The sequence below is a fragment of the Gymnodraco acuticeps genome, unplaced genomic scaffold (genome assembly GCF_902827175.1).
Source record: "Gymnodraco acuticeps unplaced genomic scaffold, fGymAcu1.1, whole genome shotgun sequence".
NCBI lineage: Eukaryota > Metazoa > Chordata > Actinopteri > Perciformes > Bathydraconidae > Gymnodraco > Gymnodraco acuticeps.
In genome coordinates, this window is record NW_022991726.1 from 107,242 (window position 1) to 131,638 (window position 24,397).

Sequence of the window (24,397 nt, forward strand, 5' to 3'; positions counted from 1 at the left end):
CTGAAGTAGAAGAAGAAGAAGAACTCCAGAACACATACTACAGAAGCAGGAAGAGATGGCGATCGTAAATAACTTGTGTGTTTTTATTAATGTCTCTTTTCTGCTCGTTGTCCTCTCTTTCTCTGCCTCTGCGGAGCGACAGAAGACGGTGGAGTTTAACGTGAAGCCGGGAGGCGTGGTGCACACCTTCACAGAGGCCGTAGTGAGTCAACATATTACTCATTAAATTGTCTTTCATTTAACATTAATAGCCTTTATAACACCACTTGTGCACCCAGCTGCTAAATCTAAAGTGTGTGTGTAACTATAATTGACTTTATGTAGAAAAGTAGGTGAATTAAGGTGAATAAGGCTATTAAACGTTCAGATTAGTCTAGTATGCTCTCTGAATAAACCCCATTGTGCAATCATTTCTGTTTACTTCGACATTATAAGCAATTTCAACACCACACATGGATTTATCTGCTATATATAAACGTCTAAGTGTAAATATAATTGGCTTTATAAATAAATGTAGGTCAATTTAGGTAAATAAAGGCTATTAAACGTGCAGGTTTTTGTAATAAACTCTGAATAAACCCCATTGTGCATTCATTTCTAATTATCTGACATATAAATTAAACACATTATGATTTGTATTGTGTTTATCTTTTAATAAAGTGCAATACATTAAACACATACGAGTTTATCAGGATATATCAGTTGTAAAAACTACATTTTGACGGCAGCCAATCAGATGCTGACACGTCGCTGCCACACCGGCTCCTCTGATTGGCTCCCGGCGTGAATACACCGGGAGCGTATTTTTTAACTGTTTTGAGGAACTGTTTTTTTTTTAAATAACAAACAATAAATAGAATATTTTGGATTTAAAATGACCAGAATATAATGTTTAGATAAAGTAAATGCAACTCAGGAATGAACATTAAAAAAAAATCAATGATTCAAGGGAAAAAAACAATACAACTATTACAAAATATATATTTATAAAGCAACTTGCATACAGAGATACAGACACACCATTTTTGCAAGACTATAAATGACAATAAAAAAAAGTAAAGATCAATAAATAAAAGTAAATTCAATTAATAAATATTAAATTATAGGAAAATGTTTATTTAAAAGGGTTTTTTGTTTATAAAGAATATTTTATACAAACCTGCAGCCCAGAGTGCTTTCACATAGACACAACAACAACAATAAATAAACATTTTGGACCAAAACTGACAACAATAAAATGCAAAAAATGATTTGAAGAATAATCTTTTAAGCTTAAACTAAGGCTTTAACTTTAATCCACATTGAAAGCATTATGTTCCTTTGTTTTGAATCAAAGCTTGCCATCGTAGTAATAATAATAATAATAATAATAATAATAATAAAACTGTTATCAGACTTCATTTTGATAATCATTTTTTCCACTTTTCTATTTCAGAAAGAATATGAGTGCTCGTTCACTTATGCTTCACAAGGGGGAACCAATGAGGTGAGTCTCTCTCTCTGTGTGTGTGTGTGTGTGTGTGTGTGTGTGTGTGGTTGTGTGTGTGTGTGTGTGTGTGTGTGTGTGTGTGTGTGTGTGTGTGTGTGTTGTGTGTGTTGTGTGTGTGTGTGTGTGTGTGTGTGTGTGTGTGTGTGTGTGTGTGTGTGTGTGTTGTGTGTGGTGTGTGTGTGTGTTGTGTGTGTGTGTGTGTGTGTGTGTGTGTGTGTGTGTGTGTGTGTGTGTGTGTGTGTGTGGTGTGTGTGTGTGTGTGTGTGTGTGTGCGCATACATAAATATTCCTCTGTTTTTGTGCTAAACAGCAATGGCTGATGAGTGTTGGTCTGAGTGACGACGACAAACTGTTTTCCTGCTCTGTGTGGAGGTGAGACACACACACACACACACACACACACACACACACACACACACACACACACACACACACACACACACACACACACACACACACACACACACACACAGTCTCTCTCTTATTCTAGTCTACTGTGAAAGCCCTAACAATTAAAGAGTTTCTAACCTCTTGCTTTAAATATAATCATGCTGAATAAACTAACAACTTTATTTTGAATAAGCAAACGACTGAATATTCCTCAACTAACACTTGTTTTGTTCCTCCTGCCAGGCCTCAGGGGAAGTCCTACCTGTTTTTCACGCAGTTCAAAGCTGAGCTGAAGGGAACCAAAATTAAATTTGCCAATGCCTATGTGAGTATAAAACCCGTCCTCTAAACACGAGTTTGTTTCATGTCGTTAGTTGATCCTGGTCGTCAATAATACACTTGATTTGTATCAAGCAATTATCAAACAAAATACAAAGTGCTTTACATAGAAAACAATGAAATAAAATACCACATTGTGTTATAATAAAGGACATTAAAAAACAACAGATATATAATTTGCATACTTCTAATCATTGCTTAGAAATGATAACTCTAAATAGGAGAAACAAGTCTACACATGACGTACAACTGCACAAAAAGAGATGAATCTCTAAATGTAGCGGCCAAAATCATGTAGAAGTAAAACAAATAATTAATATTAAAGGGGACCTATCATGCAAAATGCTCTTTCTGATGTCTTGTATACGTGTGTCCCCGGTGCGTCGGGGAACTCACGCAGCGTCAGAAAATAAAACCCTCTCTCTTTTCCTCCGTACCCAAATCTTTTAAAACGGGTGTACAACGAGCGGATACAGATTTCCATCCGCTGTGACGTCATAGCGGCGGTGGACCCACAGAAAGTTGCTATCAGAAACAATGCCTGACGTGTTTTGGACGTAATCTGGTCTTTGTTTACATTAGCAAGCCTCGCTAACACTCAGAGCTAACCTGTACTGGAGAGCACGTGTTTAAAAAGCAGGAAATAAAAAAAGGAACTCACCTTGTGATAAACCCGCAAGAGGAAAAGCATTTGAGCTCCATACTGTTTCAGAGATAATCCTTGATGTGGTTTAGAACAGGATGGCGTTTTATCACAGCAGAATTTAACTTTATCTCCGGTAGAATTCTGATCAGGCATTAGCTCCGCCTCCTCTTTTTTTTTTTTTCAAGCTAAGGACCCAAAATCCGTGTTTCTCTAACAGGGCTTTAAAAGAGGGGTATGAGCAGTGTGAGGCATGACTACAATGGCCCTACAATATATGTTTCCAATATAGCAAAATCTCCTTGTCACTTACTCGATTAGCTCGTAAAAACAAGTAGACTTTTATCAAAGTTTAACTCAAAAATGGAAGGAAATATAACTTTTACATGTTTCTTTATGCTACATCAGACATCAAATCCAAAGTTCTTCTTTATGAAATCCCAACAAACGTCATATTTTAAATAGTTGCATTACCCTTGTCCTCAATAGGCTATAGCAGTGGTTCCCAAACTTTACTTGTCCCAAAGGACAAGTAAAAATCTCAAGGCACACCTATTGTGCAGAATAGCCCTTATAACACGTGTTATCACTCATATCATGTAAAATATCTGTAAATGTGCATAATTATTTACTAATGCCAAATAAAATGTGACAAAGACAACTATATTACTCATGAAATATTTATTAACGAAATATTTCAGAAATTAATTTGAAACTGTATCAAATTAGTCTTCATCAAAGCAGCAACACACTCATTTAAACCAGACGGGTCACAACATTAAAAATGAGGCAAAGCAAACTCAGCAGAAAAAGTCAATGCAAGGAAGCTGCTTTGTCCATGGTCCTGAACTACAAATGATAAATGTAACATTTCAGCAATCAGCATTGAAACATGTGCTATTGTAAATATTTTGCCGATTTACAAATTAGTGAGATACATGTGCCTGTCGGGGCGCGCAGCATTTTTTAATCCTTGGTGGCACTGAGGAGGGCCACTCGCAAGTCCTGTTCAACAGAGAGCCGTGACCTCCTGTTGTTCTTCATGTAAACCAGAGTAGAGAACGCCAACTCCAGAGATGGGGTCGTTACTAAAAAAATGTAATATATTACATATTACTTTTAAAAAAGTAATATATTACACTACTTCGTTACTATCTACATAAAGTAACTCGTTACTTTACTCGTTACTTTACTCGCCGAGCACGTACGAACTGCGCATGCGTGAGTGGCAATAACTTTCCTTACCAGCAGGCGGTGGTAGTGTGTATTTGTCATTCAAAACAGGCAACAACCGGAAAACAGAGAAGAAGAACAGACTACGTGATATAAACAAACAACAAATAGCGTGTGCGGTAGCTTCACCTTAGCATGTGTTCTTTGCAGGTGTTGTTGAGGTTTGACCACGTGGTGTTTCCAGCAGTGGATAACAGCTTCTGGCCTGGACACAGTTTGCACCTCACCGTCACATTCCTGTCTATTCTTCGGACGAACTCAAAATAATGGGCATACCTCCACCCCTCGAGAGTTATCGCTGACTCAGCCATGTTTATGCAGCACTGCACGTGGAGATGTGGACGCGCAAATCGCGCAGATTACGTACATATAAACCTACAAAGTACTGATATAGTAAATAAAAAAAGTATTATTTTTGTGTAGTTGTATATTGCAATAATAACGTATGGTTGTCACAAAATCCCACGGCACACCCGGACTTGCCTCACGGCACACCGTTTGGGAACCACTGGGCTATAGTAACCCGTTGGCAGCCATGTTGGCCCACATCCTGCAGAGTGTGGCTGCTGGAGTTTCACCGCATGATAAATCTCCACAGTTTCAGCTTCTCAGCTTTTTCTCCTCCTGAGTGATTAGTTGTGGGACTTGTGTTGCAGCAGGACTCACAAAGACAAAGTGTAGTAAAAGGAAAGTTGTTCCTCCTCCTCCTCCTCCTCCTCCTCCTCCTCGGCACACTTTTAATGCTTCCTGTCAGAGTCGAGATTAAAGCTTCTCGCCCCCAAAAACAACTGTAGACGGCCGGATTCACAGCGTCTGCACAAATGTCGGAAAATAAAAGGCAAAAACAGGGACGATGAACATTTTCGCGTATCCTGCAAATAATACAGCATCCACTGAAAAACATTTGTCAGGCGGAGGGAGAGATTAAAGCAGACATTTTCTGTCTTCTGCAGTTTTTGTACTTTGCTTTTATTCAATGCAGAGCTGGTAGCTGTCAGCTTCTAAACTCTGATCCTCTCCGCACGTAATGACACAATTTGGTATTGTGCAAAAGAAGGCTTTTTTCCTGCTGGACATTCAAAGGCGTTGTTTTCTGGATCTGCAGGCTCCTTTAACAAAGCAACATACAATACACACAAGACATGAAAGGGGGGGGGGGGATTGTGGGGGCAACTTCTGAAGCAATTGGAAACAGGACTCGGAGAGACACAAGGAGAGCTGGAGCTTTGATGGCAAACACTGACGGTTTGTTTGGAGTTACGGTTAATTGACAAGACAGGCGGTGTGTCACGAGTTGACCACACGGTTGCCAAACCAATAGAGAGGCGAAGTCCCTCCCATCTACTTCCGACCCATAGGACCTTATTTTTGAAAAAGTATGCATTGAAGTCAATGGAGAGAGAAAGATTATCTTTCGATCCCGTTTGAATTGTGCCACGAATTACACATATGATATTTGTCAATCTTAAAAAATCATTTCCATGTCAAAAAAGTCAGTTTGTCGTAAAACTGTTGAAATATAAGACTATGAAAAATACGCAATTAGAAAGACTACAACTCCCAGAGTCCCGGTCCCGCATGCTGGCTCTTACGAACCGACTAACTCCCCTTGTGTGTATGCACAGCTCTCAACGTGCCCAGACTTGGAGTGATTTCCACCTCTTTTAATACTTTCCGCCTCATTCTGAAAGAAAGAAGTGAAATGTTTCAACGTGACGGCCGTCTGGGTGTGTGGTGCGAGACGGGAGATGTAGTTCATCGAGCGGTTTCACACAAAAAAAGTTTTACGACACATTTTAATTTGTTTGACTTGCAAAATTATCTTTTAAATTGACAAACATCATATGTGTAATTTGTGGCACAATTCAAACGGGATCGAAAGATAATCTTTCTCTCTCCATTGACTTCAATACATACTTTTTCCGAAATAAGGTCCCATGGAGCTCCCCGGAAAGGAAGGGACTTCGCCTCTCTATTCTGAAGAACTCTTCTGCAGCTCAAGGTTTTAACTAGTTCAGAGTGTAATAATCAACATTCTTCATCAGTGAGACTAAACAAATATGGACCCTGAATCTAACTAGAGCTCTCGTCCACATCCCCTCCAAACACTCACCTCTCCATGGGAACCTTTGATCGCTTCACATGTGTCTGTACGTTTTTAGATCCTTTGTCATTTGATATTGGTTCAATCTACGTCAGTAACAGTACTACATATATAGTGTTGTTATACCAGTGGCGAACCGTGTCTATCACAACTGGACCTTCTGTAGACACACGCAACCCCACCCCCCGCCGTTATAATGTCCGTCTTTTCACTGAATTGTCGTCTTGAAAAAGGTACTCACAACAATTCCGCAACAACATCCTCTTCACCTGTAGCGAGACATTTCGAGGCTGCACATGCGTAGACTCCGCGGCCTTAAAATCCCCACAATGCTTTGCGCACGGACCAATTTCCCCAAATCTGTGGCGGGAAATGTAAGGCGGGGCCTCTCATATGACGCACACCTGCACACTTGCTCGCCTGTTCCACTCTTCGTTTTCCGAATGCCAGGAAGGATTCTTGCCTCGCTTCTGAAGCAAGTGACTCGGAAGACATGTGCTACCAAGCAAGCGTACTCGACATTGAGAAACACCCGGAGTCTACACATGTGCAGCCTCGAAATTTCTCGCTACGAAGTACGCCGGGCTCGGTAGAATTCCAAGTATGCTGGACATTGGAACAGTCCTTCGGCGGCACTCGATGACGTAGTATGCTTGAAATAGTGGCTCTGGAGCAGCTTTACTCGACATTGAGAAACACCCCAGGTGTGTCCAAACTACGGCCCGCGGACCATTTTGAATCGGCCCTCAGCAAATACAAAAAGTATAATGACTTAAGTATAATAAACTTCTGCTTGTCTTGTATTGTACTTCTTATATGTTCAAATATATTACACAGTAGTATTCATGTGTTCATAAGCCCAATTTTGAAAAATAAATTCGGTCAATCCAAGTTGAAAACATGTTCTAATAAATCTAAGTTGATAATAGAAAAGCCCAATAAGACATTTACATAACAACCTTGAAACATACCCTTCATTTTTCCTCTTATGATAAGCAATCTGAAGCTTTTGTTTTAAGGAATGAGCTGCTAACAAAATAAATGAAACCTTATGGAGAGCTGTGAGCTGTTTTTTTCTTACAGCATTTTCAAGTATCAAGAATAAGATTGTTCCAACTTATAACTGAACTTATGAGGCAGTATCCCTCGCCTCTAGTGAGTGGCCCAGCACTTCGTATATTTGTCTGTATGTGGCCCTCAGTGAAAATAGTTTGGACACCCCTGCTCTAGTCCCACCTTTGACAAACCAACACAGGCACCAGACGGTCAAAAAAGATTTTATTTCTCCTGGAAGTGGATCTGTCTGTGCCCATAATGAAGGAGGAAGGTTAATGTCTGCAGCTCGCTCTCTGATGGACCTCGACACGCCTCCTTCTTCAGCAAGGGCACGCCTGAAACTCTGTCATTAGCCGGAGCACATGTTCCTCATCCTCATCTTCCTCCTCCTCCTCCTCGGCTCGGTGCCCTGCAAGCAGATGAAACACAGAAGAAACTTTAAATGACGCGACAAAAATAACCCAAACACCTGACTCCCCCGCACGGCGTCTCCTTGACCTTGTCGCCTCATCTTCCTCCTACTCTCAGGAAACAGCAACTGTTACAACAATTAGGCCTTCACAGAGGAGAGAGAAGTACTCAGGTCTTGTACTTGAGTAAAAGTAGAAGTACTCAGATCTTGTACTTGAGTAAAAGTATAAGTACTCAGATCTTGTACTTGAGTAAAAGTAGAAGTACTCAGATCTTGTACTTGAGTAAAAGTAGAAGTACTCAGATCTTGTTCTTGAGTAAAAGTAGAAGTACTCAGATCTTGTACTTGAGTAAAAGTAGAAGTACTCAGATCTTGTTCTTGAGTAAAAGTAGAAGTACTCAGATCTTGTACTTGAGTAAAAGTAGAAGTACTCAGATCTTGTACTTGAGTAAAAGTAGAAGTACTCAGATCTTGTTCTTGAGTAAAAGTAGAAGTACCAGAGTGTAGGAATACTCTGTTCCAGTAAAAGTCCTGCATTCAAAATGTTCCTCAAGTGAAAGTAGAAAAGTATTCTCATCAAAATATAGTGAAAGTAGCGACAGTGAAAGTAGTCGTTGTGCAGATTGGTCCATTTCAGAATAATATATATGATATGTTTTATAATGATTGATCATGAAAGTGTTCTCAAAGCTGGTGAAGGTGCAGCTAGTTTGAAGGACTTTGTATACTGCAGGGTAGCTTGTGGATTTACTCCAGGTGGAACTAAAGTCTGATTCAACACTTGATTATATTTCACATCATTCATCCAGATCTGTGAAGTAACTGAAGGTATTAAATACATGTAGTGGAGTAGAAGTACACAATTTACCTCTGAACTGTAGTGGAGTAGAAGTACAAACTAGCATAAATGGAAATACCCAAGTATAAGTACCTCAGTATTGTACCTAAGTACAGTACTTGAGTAGATGTACTACCACTGCTTATTCAAAGCATTGTGAATATATAATATGCCATATGTGCCAAATATGGAAATGATTTTAACCTGCATTCACTCTAATGGCCACCAGGGGGCGATTCCTCTTGTCTGATTGTATAGAAGTCTATGAAAAAATGACCCTGCTTCTCACTTGATGTATTACTTCAGTAAAACAATGTTGTAGTGAGTTAATGGTTTTAATCTATAGTTTACGGTCTTCTTTAATACTTAATTATGTTCATTTGTTAAATTCAAGTCACAAAGACGATAAAGCAGGGTAATATTTAAAGGCGGGGTTAACGTGTGATTGACAGGTCGCTACTAAAGTGTGTCCTTATGTTTAAACCCTTTCACGGTGTGTTTTCATTCCAATTAAGTTAATTTTAAGGTTTTTTGACTCATTATCACCTGACACCCCCGCGCAGCTTCTCCTTGACCTTCAGCACATCCTATACTCTCCTCTGTGAAATAACAACAGCTCCTGTTCCTCCTCTCATCCTGATTTCTTATTCTCCTCGTCTTCCTCTTGTTTTGCAGTCTCAGACGGCGGGTGCAGGACACAGCGACGTGCCTTTGAAGCCGGAGGAGTTCACCATCGGAGAGTCCACAGGTGAGACATTGATTGGGTTTTTCAAAGCGTTCAATCAACTCCCTCAGCTCGTCACGTCAATCTCCCCCTCCTCTTTTACTCCCTCCTCTTCATCACGTTGCCAGTTCCCCGCTGATTTGCCTCTAAAAGCGCACGTTCCAGCTGAGAGTGGGTTGCCATTTGTCCCTGTAGTATTGTTTGTTATTATTCAGATGCTGCACAAATCCCCCTCTGTGGCACAAGTTTCCAGGCTGTGATTAGCAGGATTTGACAAGTCACACAGCAACACACTGTAACGGCAGATTAGTCGTGACAGAACACAGGCTTATAGACTCAGCTCCCATCAGCAACCATCGCACACTTTATGATAATCCCCCTCCTCTGAGAGACCTCGGGGAAACACTTACAGTCATAATGTCAAGATTTAAACTCCTTTACAGCAGTACAGTAGGTGAATAGCTTTTTTAACGATGCAATATACATCCAACAAATTGACTCGCAACCGAGCAGACCTTTTCAAAGCCTGGGAAGTTAAGACAATTGCCCCTCTCCTCTATACTTTTAATGACCACACTTTTAATGACCACACGTTGGCTATCATTGTCCGTTATTCTGTTGTTGTTCTAATACTGGCTATCAGGGGTAATCAATATGTAGGTTAAACAAGTTGTCAAATCAGATCATTGCAAGAAACACGCTGTTAAAGTATGCCGGTAGAAAACAGCAAATGTTACAACAAGTATAGGCCACTCATTCCAAGTGTTTTGAATAAATAATATGCCATATGTGCAAAACCCCTCTCGTCTGATTGTATAGAAGTCTATGAGAAAATGACTCTGCTTCTCACTTGATTTATTACCACAGTAAACATTTATACAATGAATGTATAGTCTCAAACTGTAGTCGTGAACCCTCTTTAATGCAACATGATGTCAATTTACTTTATAAGTCACATTTGGAGTAAAATGGACGATAAAGCAGGGTGTAGTTAACCTGTTAAGCCCCAAAGCCCCCCTCGGCGGGGCTCGGCCAGATTAACGGGAAGAATCTCAGCTAACTGACGATACAAACAATTTTTACCAAAACAAAACACAAGTCTCATAAGAAGCATCTAAATGACCCCTGAGCGAAAAATGCTAACGCACTTTAGCACAGAACTCAAGATAAAAGATACCCTTATTACTTATCGTAGCTGCACATACAAGATATCCGATTAAAGCTGAGGTTCCACAGATTATTTAGGTATATATCATCACTAAGTGATCCGAACTCGCGACAGGGGGAGGCGGGGTTAACTTGTGATTGACAGGTCGCTACCAAAGTGTTTTTGTCTAACGGCCCGTCCACACAGCGGCGTGCGTTGAAGCTTCCAACGCTTCTGCCCATTCACTTTTAGCCGAACTGCATTTTGGGAAGCGACGTGGAGCGTTGCTGGCGTTGCTCGCTTCAAAAGTTGAGCAATGTTCAACTTTTGACGCTTCGACGGAGGCGTCAGCCAATCGAATCATATGCCAGTACAAGCTCTAGCCAATCAAACCGCGTGCTTGTGTGTCTGAGGCGGGAGATTCATGTGATTGGTTGTTGGTCGAGTGTCAGACACGCCCGCCGGCAAGCGTCAACGCACGCCGCTGTGTGGATGGGCCGTAACCCTTTCACGGTGTGTTTTCATCCCATTAAAACTAATTGTAAGGTTTTTGTCACCATATATCTTGTTCAGTGCCTTGATGTACTTTTCTTTACCCTCATCTTAAATTTGCTTCGAGAAACCAAGATGGTAGTGACTTAAACGCCAAACTTAAGGCTTCAAAATCTAAACCTTTATATAGTCAATGCTAAGTCGATTTCAGGTTTTGTAAGTCCGGTCTAGTGTAGGAGTTTAAACTGGGTTGATTTTGACAATTACAATAATTATTAACATAGAAAATATCCAATAAATGTCTCCCCTTAAAAGCCCCCACACTCCTTTGTTGTACCTTGTCGATCATGGTTAAACAAACCTAATTGAAAGTCGACAGAAACAAAATAAAACTCATTAAAACCATCTTTGCTAATCTCTCCAACCATCACCAGCTCTGCTTCGACAGTATGAGAGAGACTGAATAAGCATCAGATATAAAAGAAGAAGCAACCAGCGTAACATTTCCTCTGTTTACTAACCGTGCTTTCTGCTGAGTTCGTACGTGACACAGCAGAAAACAACAGAAGCGCTTCCCTGAAAAACCTGCATGCACGCAGTCATTTTCGTGGGTATTAGTCGACCTGAAATACTCCAATTACATGTTTTCCTTTGACCCTCTGCATCTGATTCAACAATAAACAAAGAAACACTATTTTCCTCCACTACATATTCTACACCATGAGCAGGTTCCTTTTTCCTGCCTTAGTGAACAGAACCATTGCATTTTGGTTTGATATGTCCAATATGAAACCACAAGTGTCACCTATTGCAGCAGGAGAAATGATATTGCAGTTGTAACGCTTATTATTTCCAGGTGTTTTCAAATGTGCTATATAAATAAAGTTGGATTGGATAGTGTTATAATTGCAGCAGCTGTTACTCTGCCTCCCTGTAGATGGCGCACAATTTACATCTGCAGATTTAAAGGGGCCCTATTAAGCTTTTGAGGTTTTTCCCTTTACTGTAACGTGTTTTTGTAAAATGTTCTAAAATCCCAAAGTTCGGGAACATAGTAACATCACTATGTAACACTATTGGCTAGCGCTCCAACACATTGTACGTGATAGGCTAAGGGGCGGGACATCTCTAAGCGGTTGATCAATTACAACAGAGCCGGCCAGCTAACCAATCAGAGCAGACTGGGCTCTGGTTTCAGACAGAGGGTGAAAAGAGGTGCTGCAGCACAGGCAGTATGAGAAAAATAAAGAGCTTTTTGAACATTAAAGCATGGAGACATGTAGAGACACTACATACTGATATACACCTGAACATCAGCAGGAGAGGACTCTTTAAAGTAGAGACACTACATACTGATATACACCTGAACATCAGCAGGAGAGGACTCTTTAAAGTAGAGACACTACATACTGATATACACCTGAACATCAGCAGGAGAGGACTCTTTAAAGTAGAGACACTACATACTGATACACCTGAACATCAGCAGGAGAGGACTCTTTAAAGTAGAGACACTACATACTGATATACACCTGAACATCATCAGGAGAGGACTCTTTAAAGTAGAGACACTACATACTGATATACACCTGAACATCAGCAGGAGAGGACTCTTTAAAGTAGAGACACTACATACTGATATACACCTGAACATCAGCAGGAGAGGACTCTTTAAAGTAGAGACACTACATACTGATATACACCTGAACATCATCAGGAGAGGACTCTTTAAAGTAGAGACACTACATACTGATATACACCTGAACATCAGCAGGAGAGGACTCTTTAAAGTAGAGACACTACATACTGATATACACCTGAACATCAGCAGGAGAGGACTCTTTAAAGTAGAGACACTACATACTGATATACACCTGAACATCAGCAGGAGAGGACTCTTTAAAGTAGAGACACTACATACTGATATACACCTGAACATCAGCAGGAGAGGACTCTTTAAAGTAGAGACACTACATACTGATATACACCTGAACATCAGCAGGAGAGGACTCTTTAAAGTAGAGACACTACATGCTGATATACACCTGAACATCAGCAGGAGAGGACTCTTTAAAGTAGAGACACTACATACTGATATACACCTGAACATCAGCAGGAGAGGACTCTTTACAGTAGAGACACTACATACTGATATGCACCTGAACATCAGCAGGAGAGGACTCTTTAAAGTAGAGACACTACATACTGATATACACCTGAACATCAGCAGGAGAGGACTCTTTAAAGTAGAGACACTACATACTGATATACACCTGAACATCAGCAGGAGAGGACTCTTTAAAGTAGAGACACTACATACTGATATACACCTGAACATCATCAGGAGAGGACTCTTTAAAGTAGAGACACTATATACTGATATACACCTGAACATCAGCAGGAGAGGACTCTTTAAAGTAGAGACACTACATACTGATATACACCTGAACATCAGCAGGAGAGGACTCTTTAAAGCAGAGACACTACATACTGATATACACCTGAACATCAGCAGGAGAGGACTCTTTAAAGCAGAGACACTACATACTGATATACACCTGAACATCAGCAGGAGAGGACTCTTTAAAGTAGAGACACTACATACTGATATACACCTGAACATCAGCAGGAGAGGACTCTTTAAAGTAGAGACACTACATGCTGATATACACCTGAACATCAGCAGGAGAGGACTCTTTAAAGTAGAGACACTACATACTGATATACACCTGAACATCAGCAGGAGAGGACTCTTTAAAGTAGAGACACTACATACTGATATAAACCTGAACATCAGCAGGAGAGGACTCTTTAAAGTAGAGACACTACATACTGATATACACCTGGACATCAGCAGGAGAGGACTCTTTAAAGTAGAGACACTACATACTGATATACACCTGAACATGAGCAGGAGAGGACTCTTTAAAGTAGAGACACTACATACTGATATACACCTGAACATCAGCAGATTAGGCCCCTTTAATTAAATGATCTGTTACTTTACTGCCGTTAAATGGGTCCTGCAGATTTTAAAATGCTGCCTCTGCAGTCACATGACACTCGGCTGCTTTGCATCAACGATGCTGTGTTTTGGTTTTAATATCGTCCGTGACTGTGATGTTCTCTCCTCTCTCCGACCTCCGACCTCCAGTGACCCACACAGATGGAAAGTTCAGCGCACAACTGTCCAAGCTCACCGCCATCGGACAGACGCGACACGACGAGCTGTGATTGGACAGAAAGTCAGACGTACAGCAACTTCGGTCGAGTGCTGAGCACCGAGGAAAAGGATTTAACAGCAGCTGGATCAAAAAAACGAACCGAGAGCTCAAGAATCAGGAGAATGTCATTTATTTGTTATCTAACAAAGATATTTATGATGCAGTTGATTAAAAAGTCTTGATTGTATAATGGAAATCTTTGATAGATTGAAACGTTGCGCAGTTATTGCCCAAAAAAATGCTGATATTCTGTGGGTTTTTAAGCTCTGAGTGCGTGTTTCAGCGTAATGAAGGATGCATTTATGAATGGGATAAAACTGATATTGCTTTTGCAGTACTTTGTGTTTGAGTACATGAATTCCCTTGTATGTTTTCTACAATGTATTTGAAAATACTGTTGATTATCCACATGTTGTTTGTTTTACTGTCCCAGTTAAAACTCTGTTAAAGATTAAAGAGCTTCCATAGTTTGGTTTCTGACGATGTAAGATTTACACAGCACATCTGCGTGATCCTGGGGGAGGGCTGTGGATGTATGGAGGATTTTGTGTCTGGCGGGGGGTTGTAGAGTATAGATAACACATTTAGAGTAGCGAGGGGATTTATCCATCTCCTGTAATCCTGAGAGGAAAGTGAATAATCTGCAGTAGCGTCATCATCACACACACAAACAATTACATTTCCTCTGATCTGTGCTCTGTTTCTATTCATCTGCTCTACATCGCTGCAAGCCAACATTTTACCCCCATAAATTACCAATTTGTACGACTTTGAATAATTGTTTTGTTATGTTTCGGCCTGAAGGGATACTTGTTGAATAATGATATTAAGAGAAATGTGTGCAGAATACACTGAGGATTAGTGCTTTTTTTGATAACTCAAACAGTCTAAATGTGAAATCCTTGATCTGAGACTATAATAAAAGTACAGATGCTGCCTCTTGATAAGTGCTCACATTGGTCTTTTTTTTTGAAAGTTTTTTTTTGTGGATTCGTCATTTTTTTTCGTGCAAAATTACTCAATTTCTAGAAACGTATGAGCAATTATCTGGTTAACACAATATTTAAAAGGTTTTTTGCACTATTCTTTTATGGAAATGTTTTTAAAACAACTCATAAATGTGTCCTTTTGTTATTCTATTTTCATGCTGAAGACCTATTTCGGAGAAAAGTATGATCACATTGCTGGTAAACACACGATTTAAAACCTGGCTTTTGCACGGAAACTCAGTTTTACGAATCTGTCAAATAAAACGGATTCATCAATAATATAATATACGTGTTAGGAGACTATGGATTGTTTTTTTTAGATATAAGTATAAATCATTTCTCTATTTTACTTGTATTTACATAATTTTACCAGAATATACAGCCAATTCCTAACACTTTTTCAACATTTCTGAGTATTTCAAAACGAAGATATTGAGGTTTAACACATAGAAATATCAAATATATGGCGTGTAAAGACTTGAGGATTAGAGTATATATGAAGAAGAGATGCCATCACATGTTTCTGATCCCCTTGTGATCCGTTCCTCCTGCAGAGGTACACGTGTGTGGGCATTGTGCTGCAGCTCTCAGAAGTACAAGCTCCTTTATCTTCCTCACATTGATCCAATCCTCTTCGATCCTCACAATGTGTCCACACGATGAGTTCTGGGGATTGATTTTGGATTTTAAAGGATTGTGCTGATGTGATTCTGTGCAGGGATTTCTCTCTGAGGTTACGTACCTTTTAGTTGGAGTTTGGATCCTCTCGTCTGTCTCGAGCCGGGGACGTTTGTTTCTCCTTTTGAGGCTCCCAGAAGCTGCAAAAAAAGTGTTGGTTATTTTTTCAGAAGGGTGTTTGTGGGACATGTTTAAAATAAAAATACAGTTCACACATTCATGCTAATGAAGAATAATGACCTGATGTGTTTTTAATAGCTTTTGGACCAAAATGTAGATGAATTGATTGTTGTTTTCGGTCTGAAAAGTCTTAATTAAATGTTTTCTTTTGTGTGTTATTTATTTATTTTTTTTGTATTTTAAGACATGACATTGTTACTGGGGACACACAACTAACTAAAAACACAATACATGTATTATTTAAGAATAATAATAATAATTTAAATAACAAAAGACAGTAAAACATAATAAATAAAACAAAAACAAACATAGAAAATATAATAAAAAAATATTAAAGGAAAAAATAGCATGAATTCATAAGATGCCGTAGATGCCATATTAATTGTCACATAATTGGAACATCTGTGCTTTTTACCATCTTCTAATTTTTCCTCAAAGATGTCAACTTTCTTATGTCTTTCTTACAACTTCACATATTTCATTTACAAGATCCAGCCAATTTGATTGTTTCTTTTAACCAATTTATTTTTTCTGTATTTCCTGATGGTTCTGATTCACGATGAAACCTGAACCTAATTCAATGTTTTTGTCTCGTTCTGTCAGTCATGATCTGATTGAACCTCCCACGGCCTCGTTAAAGGGTAAACATGAAAAGAGAGGAGCAATTTGAGTGCCAGCAGAGCGACATTAAATATTCTGTCGCAGCCGGGACGCCGTGAACACTAAGGGAAAGATTTTGTGTTTTATGCCCCCATCACATCTGTCTAAAATAACTGTCATTTTAGCACCAGCACTAATATATTCCCAATCCAAACTCTGGTTTTCAGCATACACATGAGACTTCAAATGACACTTTATATATTAAAATAAGCCTTAAAAATGTATTCTGAAAGCGTACTCAATTAACGTACATTGTCCTCGGATAAATGGTTTCATCCATGAGATAAAGAGCTTCCATTGTTTCTTCTTAATTTCTGGGGGGAGAGGCTTTGCTCTAAATCCAGAAGCACATATGGGAATATATAGAGAGATGATCTTTGTGGGTTTATGGAGATATAGAGTCATCAGGGATTTATGCCTTTCATGTTAAACCAAGAGAATATCAGTGGTCTTGATTGTAGTCCAATTTGTACCAGTTAGTCTGAGTTCTCTGATACAAGAAGGACATGTTTTATACTGTAAACATTAAATGTACCAGTGCTTAAATGTAAATCTTTAATGGGGCATTAGGACTGTTAGGTTTTTAGGTTTAAGAATATGCAAAGAATTGTAGGGGAATATTCAGAAATGTCAGAGATGCTAGATTTACAACAAAAACTCACATTTACAGGAAAAATACTAGATTCATTTATTTGTACTGTATTATTTGATACTGTATAAACTGTCATACATTTACGTAAGTAAAGTTATATCGTCCCTCTGCAAGAAAGCCACTAGATTTCTAAGTTTACTTCTTGTACATTTGTGACTTAAATATCATATTTTCTGAGTTTTTTCTAAAATCATATAATCTCAGAAGGTACTGTTCTTGTTTATATTTGATATTTTTTATAGTAAATGTAATCTGAGAGTATATCAATTTTGTTCTATTGGTCTAATCTTAGAAATGTGATTTTCGTGAGTTTTTTAACGGAATAATACAACCCTTCCCTTGGCCCTGAAATGTATTTGTTTTACAGAAAATAGCCATTATTCAGTGATCCTCAAACCACAACATATTTTGTTTGTCATCCAGGAATCTTCCCCAGTCTCCAAAGTGTACTTACAACATCTTATAAAAAGTAATTTGTGGCCCCATAGATAGAGTATGTTGACACTCTGTTCTCATGGTGGTTGTTCCAGTCAGTAATAAGTCTCTGAAGCACGATATCTCTTTCTTTACTGCCAGTTGGCTGTGGCTCTATGCTGTCATCTAAACCCTAAACACATATCACCACTGTTTACCATCTGGTACGTACAAATGTGTACTCTAAAACTCGCCATGATAGAACGATCATCAGGAAAATATATTCACTCGATGCTGCCAAGAACTGGCTTACATTACGATGGCGTGCATTAAAAACAAATCATTTTTAGACCTGTAAGCACAGCAGGTCTGGGGATAAATCGGGCCAACAAACCACTAATCCAGACAGATATATCCCTACAAACATTGCAATGAGATTTAATACAGATATGCATGGTCCTACTGAATTTGGTGCCCACCTGATTTAAACTAAGCATGCAACTATTTGATGGATTGCTATACATTTCTTTGCAGAAATACACTTTTCCCCCCTTGGATGCACTGTAACTAAAATGGTTCCCCAACTCATTTATCTTATGATCCCTTAAACAAAGCAATGTTTGCAGCACCTCATTACATATAAGTGGGCCCTACATCTACAATATTTCCTCTTATTAGAGACGTGAGGAAGTCATTTGGGATGATAACAATAAAGCTAAAATGGAGTCTGAAAGTTAGCTAGATACACTTTTGCTTAACACCTGTTTTCCTTTTTTGTTAATACTTTCATATTTTAATCCTTGGGGTAGCATGACTCTCAGTTTTGTGCACGGCCCATGTACCATTCTCAGGTAAGAAATTAAGTTTGTTCACTACGTAATTTTATGAAAACATCAGCCTGAGCTGCATTTTGTGTTGATTGCTAGTTAGCTATTGATAGCATGCTAACACAACACGCTAAGATAGCGAAACACGGCTAGCATTAGCTATGTATTTTAGATATAGAAATACGTAACGGTTTCCAAATTAAATGATCTAAAAGTGCACTAGACATATGATATAAATGTTGTTCAGTTGTGGATTTACATTATTAATACATGAGATGTGATTTAAATATAGTTAGAATGCTTATACTGATGTTAGCATTTAGCCCATAGCCTCACTGAGCTGCTAGCATAGCCCATAGCTGTGTAGACTAGTGATATGTCGGTCGCGAACGAGTTTTAAGTGAACGACCGGAGCCGGCTCGCGCCCGCGAACGAGCCGGTTTTTTTTTTTTTTTTGCGGAGGGATCTAGATCAGCATGAAGGCACATTATGCAATGTGCACATTATCCCGCTTATTACAAGGCCACATTCTCAACAAAGTAACGACATGACTCCCAATATTAATTGAAATGCTTTTATGGATTTAGAAAATGATTTTATTGATTTAAAAAATAGTTGCATTTATTTAAATTGACATGCATCCGCTAAGAAAAATAGTCCGTTGTTACTGTTTGAACTAACGTAGCAACGGCAGGAACTGCTTCGAGTGTTTTTGAGGAGCTTTTTGATTACAGATTTGAAAACATCGTTGCTTGCTTTAAAAGTAGCACACTTCATGATGTCAAACCTTGGAAAGTATCTAGATATCCCTGCCCTAATGGTGCCAAAGTAACTGCACACTGAATATGTGTCGCAGGTTTGATGTCTATGTCTGGACCGCTGAGTAAAAAGGAGGGTTTCTGCCCCGTTACTTCTCTTCTTACTTCTATAAGAATAAAACACGGAGGAGGGAGATCTCTTTTTCTCCCCCTCTTCTGACAGCCCAGCAGCTGATCTCAAAGCACGCTCCCCTCTCCTGCAGGGAGGCGTGGTCAGCTGCAGCTCACAGAATCAGCCCCCTGCAAAAACAGCGCTGGAAAGAGCAAATAGAGCGAAATGAGGCATGGCTAAAATGCAGGATCTACTGCTACTCCTACTCAAAGGATGTGTTGAATAATTTAAGTGATATATGTGTACACATATACATCATTCATTAGTCAAAACAGGGCTACATTTGATTTAATTAAAAGGTATAATATATGGTAAACCGAAGAGCCGTTTGGGAGCCGAAAGAGCCGGCTCTTCTTGGTGAGCCGAGCCAAATGATCCAGCTCACCAAGAAGAGCCGGAATTCCCATCACTAGTGTAGACCAAGACCTAAAGTGATTTAATCCAACAAGCCCCATTTTCAGCATAAATATGCATAATATTTGTCTGTTGACAAAAACAAAAAATAGCCTATAGAATAACACCAGTTGTATATTCTTTAAAAGGAATACCAAAATAAGAGTAAGGGGTAAAGCACTAGACGGCCTAAATTAATAAAGCATACATTTTATGTTATAATCAATCCTGCAGATAATCTTGGTTGTGGTTTCATCTCCCCTTGCACACACACACCTGCTCCCCATTTCTCTCCCTTTGCACCTCTTGACACTTGCAGGGTAACAGATGGAGATCGTGGCCGGGGTCGGTCAAACCAGAGGCAGCAGAGGAGATTTCTGTAACACCGGGGGTGAAGGGTACAACGAATAACCAGCTGCCCCTGTCTCATCCCGCCATGCTCACTTCCCCTTATCACGAGACCTTTTCTGTCTCCAGATATATATCACAGTTCCCCAGTGGGAGCTCTTCACACAGCAGCCAAAGTACCCGAGTTCTCGTTATACAATCACAACTCCTGACAGCAATTATCCCACCCAGACAATGCTGATACATGTGAGTGGATGTGTCTGGCTGAAGTGCACTAAAAGTAATCATCTCTTACTTTTTCCTTGCAGTAATTATCATTCACTTTCATATTTCTTTCTAATTAGGCCGTCTCCTTTTGCCCTTTAACTGTGGGAGAGCATCTGTATGGAGCCGAAGCTGAAACCCAGACAGATGTTATGATGCCGGTACATTTACTGCATCAAGTATGTAAGTACTTCTTTGACAGACTTGCACTTTACTTGAGGGTTTCCAGTTTATACTACTTTATACTTCTCCTCCACGATAAGTGCATTTTTTTTTCCATGCCGGTTTCAGTTGGATTATTTGTCCCAGTTGCTCCGATCAGATCGGTCTCCTCCATTTTGTAGATTATTTACGACTTTTAAATCCACATAAACACATCTGCAAAATCCGGTTTACTTTGAGCATGTGTTTTAAACAGTTTAATCCCTTTGTGAATTGTTTCCACTTGTGCCGTCCTTTAATTTCTTCATACAGCGGGAATCCAAATGAATTAATCCTGAGTCCAATAACCATCAAAGTCACTCCATAGTGCTCCTTGATTACGCTTTCATCCTCCTTTAACAAAATACTTCACATTCATCTAGTTTGTGACAGTAGTTGTAGCATTTTGAGACTTTTAAACTTTAATTACCGCTGTTGCGCCCCCCCCCCCCCCCTTTGTGTGTGTGTGTGTGTGTGTGTGTCGGGGGGGGGGCCCAACTTCCAACAAGAGTCATTTGGGGGGGCTCTTGGGAAAAAAGGTTGGGAACCCCTGGTCTAATGGATAGTGAGGTGGGCTGAAGATCAGAAGGTTGTGAGTTCAAATCCCGCCAGGAACACCACCACTAGTGTGCCCTTGAGTAAGGCACTTAGCACTTAGTTACTCCAGGGAGAATGTCCCTGTAATTTGAAGTCGCTTTGGATAAAAGCGTCAGCTAAATGAAATGTAATGTAAAACACAAAATATGGTTAAATATATGATGCGAAAGAGCCATTTTGCATACTGTTCCACTTTCTTCCACACAAAACACATGATATGCTTATATGAAAAGATGCAGTGCTGTACTTATCCTCCCATATTTGTACAAAGCTTCTAAATATGGCTCCAATTTGACAATCTAAAGCATTACAATTCTTACATTTAAAGAATTTAACTCCTTCTTCCGCCTACCCTGTGTATGTTTTGGCTTAATTTACACGTTTAAAATGGAAACTCATGGTTATATGACTACTAATCTTCCCAAAGTATCTAAATGTGGCTGCTAATTCACATACTAAAACATGAATGCTCTTAAATCTTGAGATTACTTTTGAAACTGATAGTTAATTTAGCTAATTATTCTCCAGTACTTCAGAATCAGAATACTTCCACTTAAGTACACTTTGAACTCAGGTATTTTAAGACCAAAGCGTTTAATCTTTTCTAAAGTAAAGTACCAAAGAAGTACATTTACTCAGATACAAGATAGTACATCTTCCACCTCTGTGTGATTCCCTGGTATGTGTTTCGGTTAATAAACTCTAGAGATTTGTATAAAAGTGTAGACAGGAGAAAAGGACGTCTGGTCAGACTCACCCTGAGTTGCGTCTGCATCCTGTCACCTTGGAGAAAACGTGGCGAGCCTTGAATCACCTCCACTGTCACAGCTTTTTTTTGTCGATCAGCCTCCCTCCCTCTCTCCCGTTGTCTCACACGGTGGTCGAGAGCCTTTTCTCAGGGTATGGGGGAGCTGTGCGGGGCTCCGGCACTTTTTTCTGCGCGGGTTCGGAGGGTCTGAGGTGGGGGTACGGAGGAGGTTTGCGACCCCTGCGACCTTTAGGAGGTTTAGCCTGTGTTGCAGGAGCAGATGGAGGTTGAGTTGCAGATTTTGAGTGCAGACCGGCAGACGGATGGTCACTTTGTGGGGTCCCAAGTTCGTCCTTTGCAACGACAGATGGGCTCAGAGTGGGGGGTGGGTTTGGAGAACGAGGAGAAGGATTTGGGGAGTGAGATCCAGGGCTGTTCTGGTGATAGAGGTTAACTGTAAGAGGGGAGAGTCCTGGAGTCTGAGGCCGAACAGGGAGGTTTCTTTGCGGGGACAAATGGACGTTTTGAGGGGGATTATTGTTCTGTAGCGGCCCACCTTGTCTGGGAGAAAAACCCAAACTACAGGTAAACCTTAGAGTTCGACCCCTGTCTGAAAAGGCAGAGTTAACCGGGCACAGCTGCATGTTAGGGGGAGATTTACTCCTGATGTGAGGGTCTCCCCTGCAGGAGGGCGGGTCTCCGGGATCTGGAGCTCTGTGATTGGTGCTGATTGCTGTCACTTCGCTGGAGACTGAGCCTGAGTTTGAGCTGCTGTCGTCTCCTTCCTCCTCCTCTGCATTCAGGTCAATGGAGGAGGTTAGATGGTCAATCTGCTGCACCACCTGTGATGGATTAAAATAAAGAGCATGGGGATCAGAAACAGAGGAGAAGCAATCTAAACTTATCTATAGATCATACATCATAGTAGCGCGGTATTTTTTGTGGAAATATATTTCACATAACTGTATTAGGTTAGCTTAAACCAATAACATTAATTTGAACCTAATCAAACTTAGTATTATTGCCGGCAGTGGCTCAGTCAGTAGGGGCTTGGACTGGGAGCCGTAGGGTCGCCGGTTCAATTCCCCGACTAGACCTAAACTATGGAGTGTGGACTGCTACTTGGAGAGATCCCTGGGTGCTGCCGTGGTGCCCTTGAGCAAGGCACCGGACACCCCCCTTCCCCCCCCACTCCCATTGCTCCCCGGGCGCTGTACAATAGCTCCTAGTACTAGACTCCTGGCACTAGGATGGGTTAAAAGCAGGGAACACATTTCACTGTGTGCTGTGTGACCATTACAGAGGGGTTTCATCCCTATAGTCAACTAACCTAATACAGTTATGTGAAATCTGTTGACATAATACAATTAATTTAAGGCAACGTTTCATATTTTTCAGTGAAAAGGCCGTAGCAGAACAACAGAGTAAGCTTCTTTTTTGATTAATATTTGTTTAGTTTCCTCTGAAATGCTTTAAAGACTAATTTCTTCATCCCCCTCTGCATTCAGGTCAATGGAGGAGGTTAGATTGTCAATCTGCTGCACCACCTGTGATGGATTCATTTAAAGAGCATGGTGATCAGAAACAGAGGAGAGGCAATCTAAATGTATCAATAGATCATATATTCTGTGTGGAAATATCCTATCGATTGCTGTAAAGTAAGACTATTGAGTTAGATAGAAACTTAAACTCTGGATATCTTGACTTCTCCTGCTTCTATGTCGTCACCCACCTTTACAAGTGCCAAATACTTAATCACTGGGATACCCTTAATTCATTTTTGATTAATCTACAGATTTTTTTTTGCCGGATTAAGTGCTTAATCAACACAGTCTGAAATCTTTCACTTGATTTTTGTTCTTACTTTCATTCCAAATCCAGAAAATATTCAAATGATAATCATGTTTATCAGTTTTTCCTTGTACGATGTGAGGGTCTAAGGACAGAGGGTCTAAGGACAGAGGGTCTAAGGATAGAGGGTCTAAGGACAGAGGGTGTCGTTTTTCTCATACTGATATTGTGAACAATCTGTGCTGTTGTATTTGCTGTAAAGTGTCTCTACTGTAGGCTATTTTTATTATATGTACAGCACTTTGGCTCCACCAAAAATCGTTTATAAATGTGCTATATAAATAAAACTTGATTTGATTTGATGTAAAAATGCTAAATAATGCTTTTATAAATTGATTAATCATTACTTGACTGTCTGGTGAATAATCACTTAACATTTCAAGTGTGTTTTAACATTTGTGTGCCTTTTTTGGGAGAGTAGTGTGAGGTAACACAACATTAAGGAAAAGGCGAGGAGAGATCCAACATGTCACGAACGTCCCCTGAGACATTTTAAAGCTTTTCGTCCAATTCAAGCCACTTCCTAAAGATCTCATCTCAGTCCTGTAGCCTCAATGCAATATTACAAGTTTTC

General features: G+C 39.9%; 2 protein-coding genes across 2 annotated transcripts in view; one reads left to right on the top strand and one right to left on the bottom strand.

The window, feature by feature from the left end:
- On the top strand, positions 1 to 15,035 carry mydgf (myeloid-derived growth factor). The gene is made up of 6 exons (XM_034199047.1): positions 1 to 202; positions 1,436 to 1,486; positions 1,800 to 1,861; positions 2,123 to 2,204; positions 9,180 to 9,252; positions 14,022 to 15,035. Exons 1-6 carry the CDS (start codon positions 56 to 58, stop codon positions 14,099 to 14,101), a joined length of 495 nt encoding a protein of 164 aa, XP_034054938.1. The 5' UTR covers positions 1 to 55; the 3' UTR covers positions 14,102 to 15,035.
- LOC117534815 (arginine-glutamic acid dipeptide repeats protein-like) overlaps positions 7,460 to 24,397 on the bottom strand; it is a 23,404-nt gene continuing 6,466 nt past the window's right edge. The window contains exons 2-4 of the mRNA XM_034199046.1: positions 21,982 to 22,814; positions 15,823 to 15,898; positions 7,460 to 7,663 (exon numbers count right to left, since the gene is read on the bottom strand). Of these exons, the coding sequence (XP_034054937.1) occupies positions 22,095 to 22,814 (720 nt within the window). The 3' untranslated portion in view covers positions 7,460 to 7,663; positions 15,823 to 15,898; positions 21,982 to 22,094. The remainder of the gene's footprint in view (positions 7,664 to 15,822; positions 15,899 to 21,981; positions 22,815 to 24,397) is intronic.